This window comes from Neomonachus schauinslandi, chromosome 5 (assembly GCF_002201575.2).
Source record: "Neomonachus schauinslandi chromosome 5, ASM220157v2, whole genome shotgun sequence".
Classification (NCBI taxonomy): domain Eukaryota; kingdom Metazoa; phylum Chordata; class Mammalia; order Carnivora; family Phocidae; genus Neomonachus; species Neomonachus schauinslandi.
In genome coordinates this window covers 49,582,357-49,595,823 of record NC_058407.1, presented here as the reverse complement: position 1 = coordinate 49,595,823, position 13,467 = coordinate 49,582,357, and the positions used below count along the sequence as shown (strand labels likewise).

Genomic DNA, 13,467 nt, shown 5'->3' with positions numbered 1-13,467 from the left:
CCTTCCTTCCTTCCTTCCTTCCTTCCTTCCTTCCTTCCTTCCTTCCTTCCTTCCTCCCTCCCTCCTTCTCTCCCTCTCTCCCTCCACCCCTTTCTTTCTTTCTGATTTTATTTTTAAATAATCTCTACACTTTTAAGTTACAATGTGGGGCTCAAACCTACAACTTTGAGATCAAGAATTGCATTCTCTACCGACTGAATCAGCTAGGCATCCCCTGACCTCATTTATTACCACTCTCAGTCTTGCTTCTCTCTTTCTGGCCATGCTGGTCTTCTCTAAGTTTATTTAACAAGCCAAACTTGTTCTGACCTCAGGGCCTTTGCACTTGCTATTCTTTTGGTCTATACTCCACTTCCTCCAGAACATTATACGGTTTACCCCTCATTTTAGGCTCCCTCAAATGCTATTTCCTCCCAAAGGCCATCCTTGACTTTCCTTGCAAACCCAGAGCCCCCTGTCTTTCTGCACCCACTACTTTCTACCCCTTATACTAGTTTATTCCACATTATTGTACTTAGCAAGTCTGACCTTATGTTAGGCACTTGTTGAATGTATATATCTCCTCCACTAGCAGGCCAACTCCAGGAAGACAGAGGCTTGTAGGATATTCCTAGTACCTGGAGTAGTAATAGGCACATAGTAGGTGCCCAAGAAGTTGTTGCATAATTAAATGTTGAATGACTGTATAAGGGTCAGTGTTGATAAAAACTCAGAATAAAAAAATGAGAGATCATGTTAATTATAATGGATTTAGGGAGCAAATAAAAGCTTGGCTGGAGAAAAAATAAAAGCAATGCAGTCAAGTATGCAAGGGTAAAAGGCATGGAATCGATGTGCAAACAGTTTACATTCTATGCAGAAAACAGGAAAGCACCAGAGGTGCAATCAAACTCCTAAAAAGAAAAAGAGATTTGGCAGGTGCTGTAAAGTATTTTCTCCCAATTATGATGCAGAAGTCTTGTAACATCAGTTTAACACCTAATTCAGTAATAGGCTTTAGGAATGTATAAGAATGTTTAATTTTAAAAATGTTTAATTATATACATCTATGTGTGTATATATATATGTATATATATATATAGAGAGAGAGAGAGAGTGTGTACATTGCCTGGAGTCAGTCTTTACTCATTTAATCTGATAATGGGGGATACATATGAACTGATTTTAGAAGCCTCTTTGCAAGGTTAAATGCTCTGCCACAGAACAAAGTGATTGATTCTATTTATTCAATGTTATCCTAAAGCTCTGTATTATTCCAAGGTTTTAAAAGGGAAACATGAAGTATAGAATTACGGTGTTACCAGTTTAAGAACAAGTATTTACAAGTCTGCTTGGCCAATTTTAATTTTTTTCCTTTGAATTGGAAGCCCTGAAAATCACAAATGTATAGAAGAAATTATAGCACAGCCTGAAGCATGGCCGGTTTTCCTCCTCAGCTTCTCCTAGGCCTTTGTTACTTAGAGAAATCATGGTATGATAACCCTGACTTCAGCCTTCACTCACTGACCCACCCCAATGAAGGGCGCCAGTCAGTTATGATTGAGATGGATTCCCTACATTTTCTGTATACTTCTGAGCACAGGTTCAGGTGGTCTGTAGAAGTCAAAGTCTTTACACCTCTTACTCATTAAGGATTGTCTCCACCACCTTCTCCTTTTATGCGCTGCTCAGGATTCTGGTTGAACTTGATTTTTATCTAGGGTTTGCCCAAGCTCCACTATTTTTCAGGCCCTGTGACTGTGGGCAAGTTATTTTAGCTCTCCAAATTTAGGTTTGCTCATCTGTTGGAGAAGAATAAAGCAAACTTACTTCCTGAAGGAGTTTTAAGGAAGAAAAAAACAATATTTATCAACATGGTTAGTCCAGTACTTGAAGCATAGCATGAAATGAATGGCGATTAGTATTTTTATAATTATCTGTAGCTTCCCTCACTTTTTCTTTCTAGATTAGGTTACTCTTATGATCAATGCATTCTTGTCTATCCCTAAGCTCTGGATTAATATTGTTCAACCTCCTCTTTCTTTTTCAGTATTTCTTTCTCATTTTATAGCAAAAGCCCTAAGTGCCTTCTACTCCCATTCAAATGACCCATGTCTGCACTATGAATCTACAACTACTTAGCAACATACGAACAAAGTACACAGCACTGGGATTCTTGAAGTCATTTCTTCTGAGAAGAATCTCATTCCAAGCCAGCGCTTCCTGAAGTATGGTGTATATAAACATTAACGGATGTATTTGAGAGGACACATAGCCTTTAAAAAAATTTCAGGGTTAGAAATTTAAAAAATTTATGTTAGAAAATATAATTAGTATATCAAAGCACAGATAACAAAGGTTTGGATAAAGCAAAGAAAAAAGTGAATCAATTTAAATTTACTGAAAACCACATTAATTATAGTATAGGTAGAACACAGATACATAGCCAACATTATGAGGATGACGTGTGAGTGAGAGAAACTTGGGAAGCTATTCCAAGTCATGTAATAAGAGAATATTGAGGGTTGCTGGAGTTGAGGGGGGTGGGAGGGACGGGGTGGCTGGGTGATGGACACTGGGGAGGTTATGTGCTATGGTGAGCACTGTGAATTGTGTAAGACTGATGAATCACAGACCTGTACCCCTGAAACAAATAATACATTATGTTAATAATAAAAAACCTTTTTTTTTGCACACACACACACAAAAGAGAATATTGATGGGCCCAACTGCTCTATTCTACAGTAAATTGTGTAAGATGGTTCTTCACTTTCCCTAGCGCAAATCAATACAACTTTCACCCAGCCTAATTCTCTAAAGTCACTTGATTTTAAAAACCCTGATTGAAGGTCTCCCTAACTTGGAAACTGGGAGAATTAATTTTTCTTCAGTGCAAAAGTCACAGAGGGAAAAGGATTTCTCCTTATGGTTCTTGTCCACATATCCTTGAGCCTCCTTGTAAAATGGTCTTCAGACGCTGGGAGGCTGTGCTGGCCATCACAGTCCCTCCGTCTGATTACTATGTGCATCCGGAGCATGATATTGACCAAATGCCACCACTCAGGAGATACCGAGGCACAGTACTAATTCACTACAAATAATTCCCCCCTAAATGGCATGCTAGGAGAATTATTGTTTAAAAACTGTTTGCTGCATATGTACCACTTTATTACATTTCAGCCATGTTTACTAAGGTGTGAGAGAAGTTCAAACATAATAGATTGTCACTTTTCTGAATTGCTAATGAGAGTGGCAGCACTGAACACACAAATCAAGCTGGCTCGTCTTGCCCAGTGTTATTGGAGAGCTCAGTATGTACGACCAGCCACACAGCAAAATGGATCAGTTCTCCGGGGGAAATCTTTAATGTGCACCTGCCATGATAAGTAATAAGTTCTGCCTTGCATCAGTCTATTTATAGACTCTGGTTATTTTCACGTATGTTTTAGCCTTTTTTCCTATAGCAGAACACTTGAATGACTCACTCTCATCTTGTCAATTTTATTGTTAAATTCTGCTCCGACCTTCCGCATTGTGCAGTGTTCTAGGACTGCACAGACATCTTCTGCTCAAATGGAAACAGATAAGGCTGGAGGGAGACCTGTGGCCTTTAAAATTCTCTAGCTTCTAGCTGACCTATATTTCACTCATTAGTCTTGGGCAGCAGATGATTTCCTTAGAAATGTCATATTTGGTGCAGCCTTAAGCCCCAGGTGAACAGCTGCTGCACAGCATTCCACAAGTCAGAAAATACATGGCAAACAGAGACCGTTAACACTTGCTTTGTAAGAAAGTATACTAGTCATAAGGTAACGGCCTCTGCCCAGAGCAAAGCTGCCTGTTGCTTTGCACCTGCTCTTTCATTCCACACGTACTGACTGAATACCGACCAGTTGCCTAGCACTGTTCTATGCACTGGACACACACTTGGGAACAAGACATGGACGGTAACTGCCCTCCAGGAGCTTACACTGGAGGGAATGAGAAAGAAAAAAAACAATAAACTGATGCGTTAATTTCAGAGAGTGATAGATATAGCACTATGGACGGAACAAACAGGTAGGGGTAGGGACAGAATCTCAGATATCTATGCAGCTACCAATAGTCTTGGCTTTAGCATTGGAGAAATTTCTCACTAAAGATGTGGTTTAGTTTTGCTCATTTCTTAAATATTCAATAATCAGAACGCTGGTAAACACTGCTGTGTTGTGTTCTTAATGCTGACTGTGAGGGGTTCTGGGAAGGCAACTACCAGACCTGAGTCCCCTTGTCCTGACCTTGGCCCACTGCTTGCTTTTGAGGATGCAGGGACAGCTTGACTGAGTAGCAAAGCTGCTTGTCTTTTGCTATTTTCCCGCGTGGGTCCCACCCTCCCTAACAGCTGAGTTGGACTCAGTATCTTTGGGAAGCATTGGTGCATCACGGCTCCATTCTTTTTTTTTTTTTTTGGACTTTTAATCTTTGAAATAAGTTGAAAATTATAAAACTTGTAGGAACACTATGCAGCACTCCATACACACACACACATCAAATTTTCTTTTCTAAATCATTTGAGAGTACATTGGAAATATAATGGTCCTTTACCTCTTTTTCCCCAGCTTTATTGAGATGTAATTGATAAAACCGTAAGATACTTTAAGTGAACAATGTGGTGACTTGATCCACGTGTACGTTGTGCAGTGCCTTCTTTGTATGACATTTCATCCATGCTTCATTCCACTGACCTTAGTTTGCCATCAGTAGGACTCGCTCATTTTTTGGAGGAACTCAATGGTGGAACCACGCAGAAGAAAGGAGAACCAGCCCCCAAACCAGAGTACATGCCCTTCACACACCTGAACAATCTTATGGCTATAAAATCCTAGTGTAAATGTCACACTCTATGTGCCATAATAATGAGAATGTTGACCAATGTAGTGTCAAATTGTGTGTTAACGAAGACTGGGAAATGCTGGACAGAGAAGGCAGAACCTTCCTCCTTAATTCAAGGTTGCCAGCTTCTCTGTGGTGCCAAGGGCCTGGTGGTATTTTCCAGACTGATTTTTCCATAGCTGTTGACCCTTCCTGGATGTATTCTAAACAGCTTGGGTGTGTACACCTTAGGCTAATGGACATTTCAGACTCAGCTCCATATTTTTACTCCCCCAGCAAATAATCCAAATGTGAGAAGGAAGAATGACTGATACAGACTTCATTCCATTAGGGCCAAATTGATGTGTCTTTTTTTATATTCTAGGAGGAAAAAAAATCTCACACAAACTTTTGTAGCTCATTCTGGCTAGAGTTAAGATAATTTTCCTGGGGCACCAAAGTTTGGAAATACAATAGATGTGAATGCTTGATGTCTTCTTGCATTTGTGAATTGCCCAGAAATCTTTGTCAAGGCTAGCATAATCAAAGAAAGCTATCCTACTTGGAAAGAGGAAGCATGTCAAATAAATAATACATGAACTCTAGGCCTTGAGGTCTACAGTAGTAGCCTATCTTTTCCCTTCATTAATATTAGACAGACATAATTAAATCCTTCATCTATCTCTAAGTTGGTAATGCAACAAATTATTGCAAAATGTGTTAAACTAGGAGTCAGTAGAGATTTCCTCTAATAATTTGGACAAACCCTTCAAGTGGTCAAATTTCAGTTCACCAGTAATCTGTCAAATAAACGAGAACAGATCAAGAGATTCTTTTTAATAAACATAGATGTGTGGTAGAATCTGTTACTTCAAAATATCTTTGTACTTGGAAATCATCTTCTCTTTGATTAAAAAAATGGGCAGAAAAGAGATTGAAAATATGACTCCTCAATATTTTTTAACAGACTTAACAGGTCTTTAATCTATATTTAAACTTCAGTGTTGTAGAGACACTCATGTCATTTTTTTACTATCATCATTATTAAAATTTTACAAAACTTTATGAAAGGCTAAAGAATCTTTTTTCCTGCACATTTAGTGTCATAAGAGACATGATTAAAATGACCAATTTCCAAATAACATGAATAATGCATTTCCTCTTTATCCAAAGCAAATGTATTTCGCTCCTAAGAGATGTTTAATCCATTCCCTTTTTTGAGAAGAGTAAAGGAGGAGGATGAAAGGATTTACAGTTAGAATTGTCACTTAAGAAAAGACACATATTTGACTTTTGAGTATAAAATAATTGCTGCAGTAATTCTGAGTTTAGACAGGGTATGTGGGTCTTGATACGAATGAAAAGCAAATTATATCTCTGTTAGCATTCAAGGTTACCTCTTTGGGACAGAATTATTACAAGTTGCTCCTTGTTATGCCATGAAAATATTGGAACCCATGTTAAGAAATCTTGCCTATGTGTACGTGTGTAACTATTTATTCCAGGGAGCACCAGGTCTACATTTGTAGAATAAGTTTCAAAGAACTAAGCTTTCATAAAACTTGGATCGAGAAGCTTAATATGCCTTCCACTATCTTACACTCTTCCTCCACTACACTCTCACTCCTTCCATCAGAGAAAGCGCTAACACGAATGATCAAATTCAGTCAGCACTGTTGGATTGTTGAGAGTGGAGTTTGGGGGTAGATGTGAGGAAAACCATAGCTCCTTTAAGATTCCAGCTTCCTTGTGTTTGCTTATGGTATCTGGGGCAGCAAAATGGCTGTAGGGCTGCATCTGCCCTGAGAGTTATCTTTTCACCAAGAAGATCCATGGTCTGCTAGATTAACCAAGAAAGACCTGTTTAGGCCTTCTTTCAATTCCTTGTTGCATTTTTCTCTAGACACAACTTTCCTTGCTACCAAGGCGGGAAAACACCTTTGAGGAGGGTAAGATTGGGAGGGGAGCACAGGAGAAAGAACAAAGGCTGCAAACTTGCATTTTGCTCTTATGGCTCCATGTGGTCCAATGGAGTTCAACAGGAGAACATTTCAGGATTTTTCAGCTAAAGCTTCCACAATTAATAAAGAGTGCGCATTTTCCCAGACTCTTCCTCTGTGCATTTCTTTCTCATGGACTTGGTAGGGGTAAAGGTAGTAAACACAGTAGGTGACGGGTCAAGACTTCTGGATGCTGGGTTAGATCTCTCCTTAAGTGACTTCTTGGCCATAGATCAAGGGAGGACACCCCCCCTTTTTTTGTCAGAACAAGAATTAATAGGTACTTTTAAGTACAACAGTAAAGTCAAGTAAGTAAAGGTTCAGAACTTCAAGTGTTAGAAGTCAGTCGGGAAGCAGTTTCTAAGAGGTTCCTTAATTTTCTCCTTACGATATAGTAAGTAATAATCAGCTATTAACCACTTTGGTTTCTTAGCCCTCTGGCTGGTGAAGTCTTTTTTCTTGGACTGTTCTTAATAAGAGGATTTTCAAGACCCTGAGCCCTTCTGGATGCCACCTCATTAGAGATGAACTGAAAGGTGTTTGTCCATGTTTAAACCCTAAAAAAATAAGCTATGAAGCCTACAAAAAAGGTTTGTGATTCTAAATAAATTGATTCTATTAAACTGATATAAGGAGGACCAAAGGAAAAATTTCTGTAATGAAGAATCACTGTGTGTCATGAACTAAGGATTATGATGAACGACTTCTGTGTACCTAGCACGTAACTTAAAAAACTACTTAATGATCTTAGGGAAAAGTTTAGCCCTCAAACGTGATATAATTTAGTAACACTAGAGAACCCATGAAAAGAAAACAAGATTATAGTCAGTGCTTTTGTTCAACATCACATAAAGTGGTAAGGACGTTAGGAAGTCTCTTCACTCTTTCCAACAGGGGAGTAGTGCATACCAGGTAATGCAGAGAAGCCAGGAAGGAATTGATGGATAACTGGCATTCCTGAACTTCAAACTTTGGGTACTTCCTTACTGCTGACAAGGAGAAAGTAGAGAGCACAGCCCACAGCTGACTACAGTAGTTTTTCTAAATGTGACTAGCATTAAGAATGATGTTTTATAGAACGGAATAGAAGAAATCTCAGCACTGGGTGATGCCATCCAATTATAGAATTCAAATTACTTTAGAATCTTCAAAGCACACAAACAAGTATATATAACATATTTACAGCCTCTTTATAAGCCATGAACTTTCATAATGAATCCAAGCCTTCAGAATAAGAATAAAAATAACCACATGTCATTCTTATAAAAGTAAATAATAATCATTAGCAGGGTTGCTCAGAAACTGGACTCATATTGCTCTTATTCAAATAGAAAAAATCCCCTTTTCACTGACAGACTTTGCCAAACCATTCAATTTAATGTTGGAAACACTGCTTTATTTCTCCTGAATTGTTACACTACTACGCTCTAAAATCCCATAGCAAAGGTTTAGTGGTACTCAATTTACTCGTATAAAATATATAAAGACATTATTTTTGATAAATGTCTAAATGTATTAATGGTTTTAACCCTTCTCTTAAGTACAGTTGCTTCCATGAGAGCTTTTCCATGGATTAACTAGTTTACATCAAGCTTGCATAGTATTTTGAATTTTTCTCCTCCTTTAGAACTTTTGTGTCATTCTCAAACTCAAAACTTGAAAATATTGAAGTTTTGGAGTAAAGGCATTTTAAGATATTTGTCCAAAATATTTTGTTTAAAAAACAGGTATCACTTATTGAATTAAAGAATCCTAATCACAGCTTCCTAAAGAGACAAAGCCCCAGAATTTTACAAGAGTTGCCCAGTGGAAGTAAATCCATGTTCAAAGAGCTAAGAAGAAAGGACCAATTTGTTATTCAGCAAATGTATGTTCTGCCACAGCAATTTCGAACCCCTTTGTTCTGCCTTGTATGTCTCAGTAAAGAAATAGATGCTGCTGTGGAAGTCACCCCCTGGAAACAGAGAAGAGAGTAAGCAAATGAGTGAGAGCTGACATAACTTCAAGTCATTTTACAAAGGATTTGCACATAAGATGATTTCTCACAAGTTGGCAAGCTTTTCCAAGTCTAGCTGTTTTGAATATCCTTTGAACAAGTTGTGTAGAATGCAGTCTACACCCTATGAAATTGCATTGATTTTTATTACCAAGTTGGAACTATTTAGGATCACCAAATAACAGGGTTCAAAAGTAAAAGAGCTGAAAAATCCAACAGTCTGGTCTAACCTGGGATGCTCTGTCTCCTCACAGCCAACGCTCCATCAGGCGGCTTTGTCTGGCTGGCGGATTTAGTGTAGGGGCTCTCATCTGCAAAGGTACAATGAAGCGTTTGGTTAATTACCATCCAGTTTCTAATGTAGTGAAGATCTTTTAATGGATTGCAATCCTTCTGCCAGAGAGAGGTGATATGGTATGGGACAGGAGAAAGAGTCGGGAGATCTGAGTCTTAACCTTGACTTAGCTGTGAGATAAGCCATTTAAAATGTTCTGAACATTCGTTTTCTCACCTATAGAAGAGGGAGATACTTTCTCATCTACCTCTTAGGAGTGTCAGGATCAAGCTATAGTGTACATGAAGGCATAAAAGGATAAGAACTATGCAAATATAGTGTACAAATTATTTGTCTTTCACCTAGATTCATTTATAAATAAGTATCAGTGAATATCACTAAGAGGAAGAGAAAAAAGGAATAAAATGGCTCAGTGGGCACTAAGAATAATCAGCTCGAAGAACAAAGGAAATGAAAAGAAATGTTATATTTCAGATGACAGAGCATTACAAGCAGATGACAGAGCATTAGTATTGCAGGAAAATAAAGACACACAGAATTAGTAGGTTCCTCTTGGAAGTGAGAAATGGCATCCAGAGCAAAATGGAGGGACAGAGACATTTAGAGTAAGACCAGAGAAGCTATGTTGAGAACAGGGAAGGAATGATGGTTTGGCAAAAGAAGATGTATATTGCAATGGACTGATCCAACCTCTTTGAGAAAGAGGTAAAAATAACCTACAGAACCATGAAGAGAACAACTGAAAACACAGAAGGACTAAAGCTCAGCAAATCTGTGACAATTAGGCAAGAAGCTGAATGAACAAAACACTAAGTGACAAGATCATAGAGGTGATGGATCCATGAAAATCTAAGTAAAATGACTTATATTTAAATACAGAAAAGGATTTATTCTGGCTTGGAATACAGGAATAATGATCTAGGATGGCAAATATTAGGGTTAAAAAAGAAAGGAAGAATTCTTCCCAGTTTGCATGGGGCATTTGTATAAGATAAGAGATGTCTGAGTGACAACCTTCAACATTTTCAAGAATAAGATGTATACGGCCTGAGTAGACATAATGTAAAATAGTTATCTAGCAAATCTAGTCAAGCTAGATGATCCAAATGGTACTTCTGGTCACACTGTAAGATAGGTTTGTTGTGGTTATTGTTGTAATAGGAAATCATTAAATGATTAAAAAGAACCATATTGTACATTGTAAACTATTAAATATTACAGTGATTTAATTCTTCAAGTAGGCTTTAGCATCTGAAAACATTAATTCTCCCAAATAAGTAGTCTGTGTTTCAAAATTGAGGAACTCGATTCTGTTCTAGGATGTACTTCTGGTTGAAATGATTCACGATTTCTTCATAAAACTAACAAGGCCTTTATAAGCAATGACAAAAAGGAAAGATTAACACTGCTGTAGGCTGTAATTAACTTAAAAAATGGAAATCACGCTGTTTCATGTTTATATCCCATTTGTCAGATAATTCTTTAGGTTCTTCCAATCTTAGATGTAATCTACCAACTTTCAGATACCAATACAATCAACAGCATCATTTTTGCTTATGATACAGTATCCTGGATCCTTGACTCTTCTCCTTGCAAATGCAATGTTGAGTATTATCAGAAACCACAACACAAAATGTAAGCATTGCACTACAAAAGTCTCTATTTGCCCCACCACTTCCACTTGAGTATATGAGTGCTTTTCTCACAGTACTGATTTAATAACCAGGCAATATGCTTTATACAGCACCTATTAAAACAAACTTACTCTATGTGAAAATCTGGATTCTTTATAAAACCAATTAAAAATATATTTTCTTTCATAATCCAAAACTTTGAAACTGTATGAGTCCAGAGCACTGAGCCAAGGAGATATAGATCATAACAACCAGTTTTAGGAACAGCATCTTGGAAGCCTAAAGGCTTTCCTCAGTTTTCAGTTTGTCAAGAGTCCAGCCAATTAAAGTCTTGGGTTGAATCCAGCATTGGATTTTCTTAAAGGGCAATAAGAGATTTGTCCAGGAGGCTCTGGGGGATTTTTGCACTCAATGCTCTATTTTGAGGAGCTTTTTTTTTTTTTAGAAATTTACCACTTTGCAATACAAGTAGTCAACCTTGGTAAAATTGTTTTCTCACTTATATTTGAAAACAGTTTCCTTGATTTAGAGCTGAGATAGTCTAGTAATGCACATCCTTATAAGGCTGAAACCACATTAGAGCTGATCACCTGGCCAGCCTCTACATATCCATTCCCCAGCTCCCACCCCCACTCCGAGTATTAAGAGTGTCCTTACTGAGTGTAAACAAAAATCTAGAAGCCAAAAGTTGTATTGGTCGAAGTTCCAGACTGAAGTAATTTTGATATTATCTAAAAATAGCTTGCCAAAGTCAATCAGGTAGAAAGCAGTAACTCCTAAAGGTGAGTCAGAATCCTGGTAACATTTATCATGACACTTAAGGGGAGCACAGCAACACAGCAGTATGGCACCATTGAACATTTATGTGTGTGTTTTTATACGTGTCAGAGGTAGAAATTTAGTGATTCATCAGTGGCATATAACACCCAGTGTTCATTACATCAAGTGCCCTCCTTAATGCCCATCACCCAGTTACCCCATCCCCCAGCCACCTCCCCTCCAGCAACCCTCAGTTTGTTTCCTAGACTTCAGCATCTCTTACGGTTTGCCTCCCTTTCGATTTTCATCTTATTTTATTTCTCCTTCCCTTCCCCTATGTTCATCTGTTTTGTTTTCTAAATTTCACATATGAGTGAAATCGTATGGTATTTGTCTTTCTCTGACTGACTTATTTCACTTAGCATAATACCCTCTAGTTCCATCCATGTTGTTGCAAATGGTAAGATTTCATTCTTTTTGATGGCTGAGTAAATTCCATTGTATATATACACCAGATCTTTATTCATTCATCTAGTGATGGACATCTGGGCTCTTTCCATATTTTGGCTATTGTGGACATGGCTGCTATAAACACTGGGGTGCATGCGCCCCTCCATACTGTTTTCCAGACTGGCTATACCAGTTTGCATTCCCACCAACAGTGTAAGAGGGTTCCCCTTTCTCCACATCCTTGCCAACATCTGTTGTTTTCTGAGTTGTTAATTTTAGTTATTCTGACCAGTATGACGTAGTATCTTATTGTGGTTTTGATTTGTATTTCCCTGATGCTGAGTGATGTTGAGCATTTTTTTTCGTATGTCTGTTGGCCATTTGTATGTCTCCCAAGAAGACATACAAATGGCTAACATTTGTTTCTAAATAAACTTTTCCTAAGAATATCTGTTTATTTTAAACTGCTAGGAGGAATCATAGGCCTTTTATAAAAAGCTACCCATCACAGAATGGACATGAACTCTTGATGTGATTTACTCAAAGTCAACTCTTGATTCACAAACTTTGCTTGAAAGTAGAAGCAGAGAAAAGACACTAAATATATCAGTGGCTGATGGGTCCATAGTAGGATACTAAAGGATAAGAATGTCTGGGGTACATTTTAATCCTTGAGCATAAAGTCATGGAGAGCTATGGAGTCTCCTATTGCGGTTTTCTCATGTGTTCCTTAATGGAGATTAGTTGATATATCATTAGAATTTCATGGTTATAAGGAATGATTTAGACCACTCTTTCATTTTATAGTCAGGACTTAAAGTCCAGAGAGGTAAATTTATGAACACACATCTAGAGTGAGTCTGGATTGATCTTCTTTTATTTTTATTCCCATGCTCTTTCCTCCTTATGCTATAGCCTCTTGGGTGAACAATGAGCTTTGATAGGTTCTTAGTTGCATGCTTCTGTATCACACAGGTAAGTGTCTGGACACCACTCCAGCAGAGAGCTTGCATAATATAAGTTAATTCCTATGGAGAAGGCTATGAAAATGAGCAATCATAGCTAATTCCTTTTGTGTCTATATAAATCTCATTCCCCCTTCCTCCACATATTTGTTTGCCCAAAATGAAGCGTACTTAAATTGTACCACAGAACCAATCTATACTTTTAACTTCACTTTTTGGAAGATGCAAATTTAAAATAAATGCCAATACAATGCACTGTTCCTCAATAAGGGCCTTAAGAGTTTCACTGAATATAAGATCCATGTTAATACTTCTTTATCTTATCAGGGAGACACTAAATAGGCTTTCAAGTTCCACCCAATTACATAAATGCATTTAAAAAAATAGGTCAAATAATAAGGAAAGGAATCAGCAGATAATATCTCCAGAACAGTGTCTGACACATAACATGCATTCATTAAACATTTGCTGATAGATGACTGAATTATATTCAACTTCTCAAACTAGAGCATTTATTATAAATAAGCAAGCGGAAGAA

The 13,467-nt window shown here is 37.7% G+C and overlaps 1 protein-coding gene across 3 annotated transcripts in view; it reads right to left on the bottom strand.

The window, feature by feature from the left end:
• Window positions 1–13,467, bottom strand: part of GRIP1 (glutamate receptor interacting protein 1) — a 391,246-nt gene that overhangs the window by 179,692 nt on the left and 198,087 nt on the right. For all 3 annotated transcript variants that reach the window (XM_044915371.1, XM_044915372.1, XM_021678544.2), the window contains exon 2: window positions 9,057–9,137. In XM_044915371.1, the coding sequence (XP_044771306.1) occupies window positions 9,057–9,137 (81 nt within the window). The remainder of the gene's footprint in view (window positions 1–9,056; window positions 9,138–13,467) is intronic.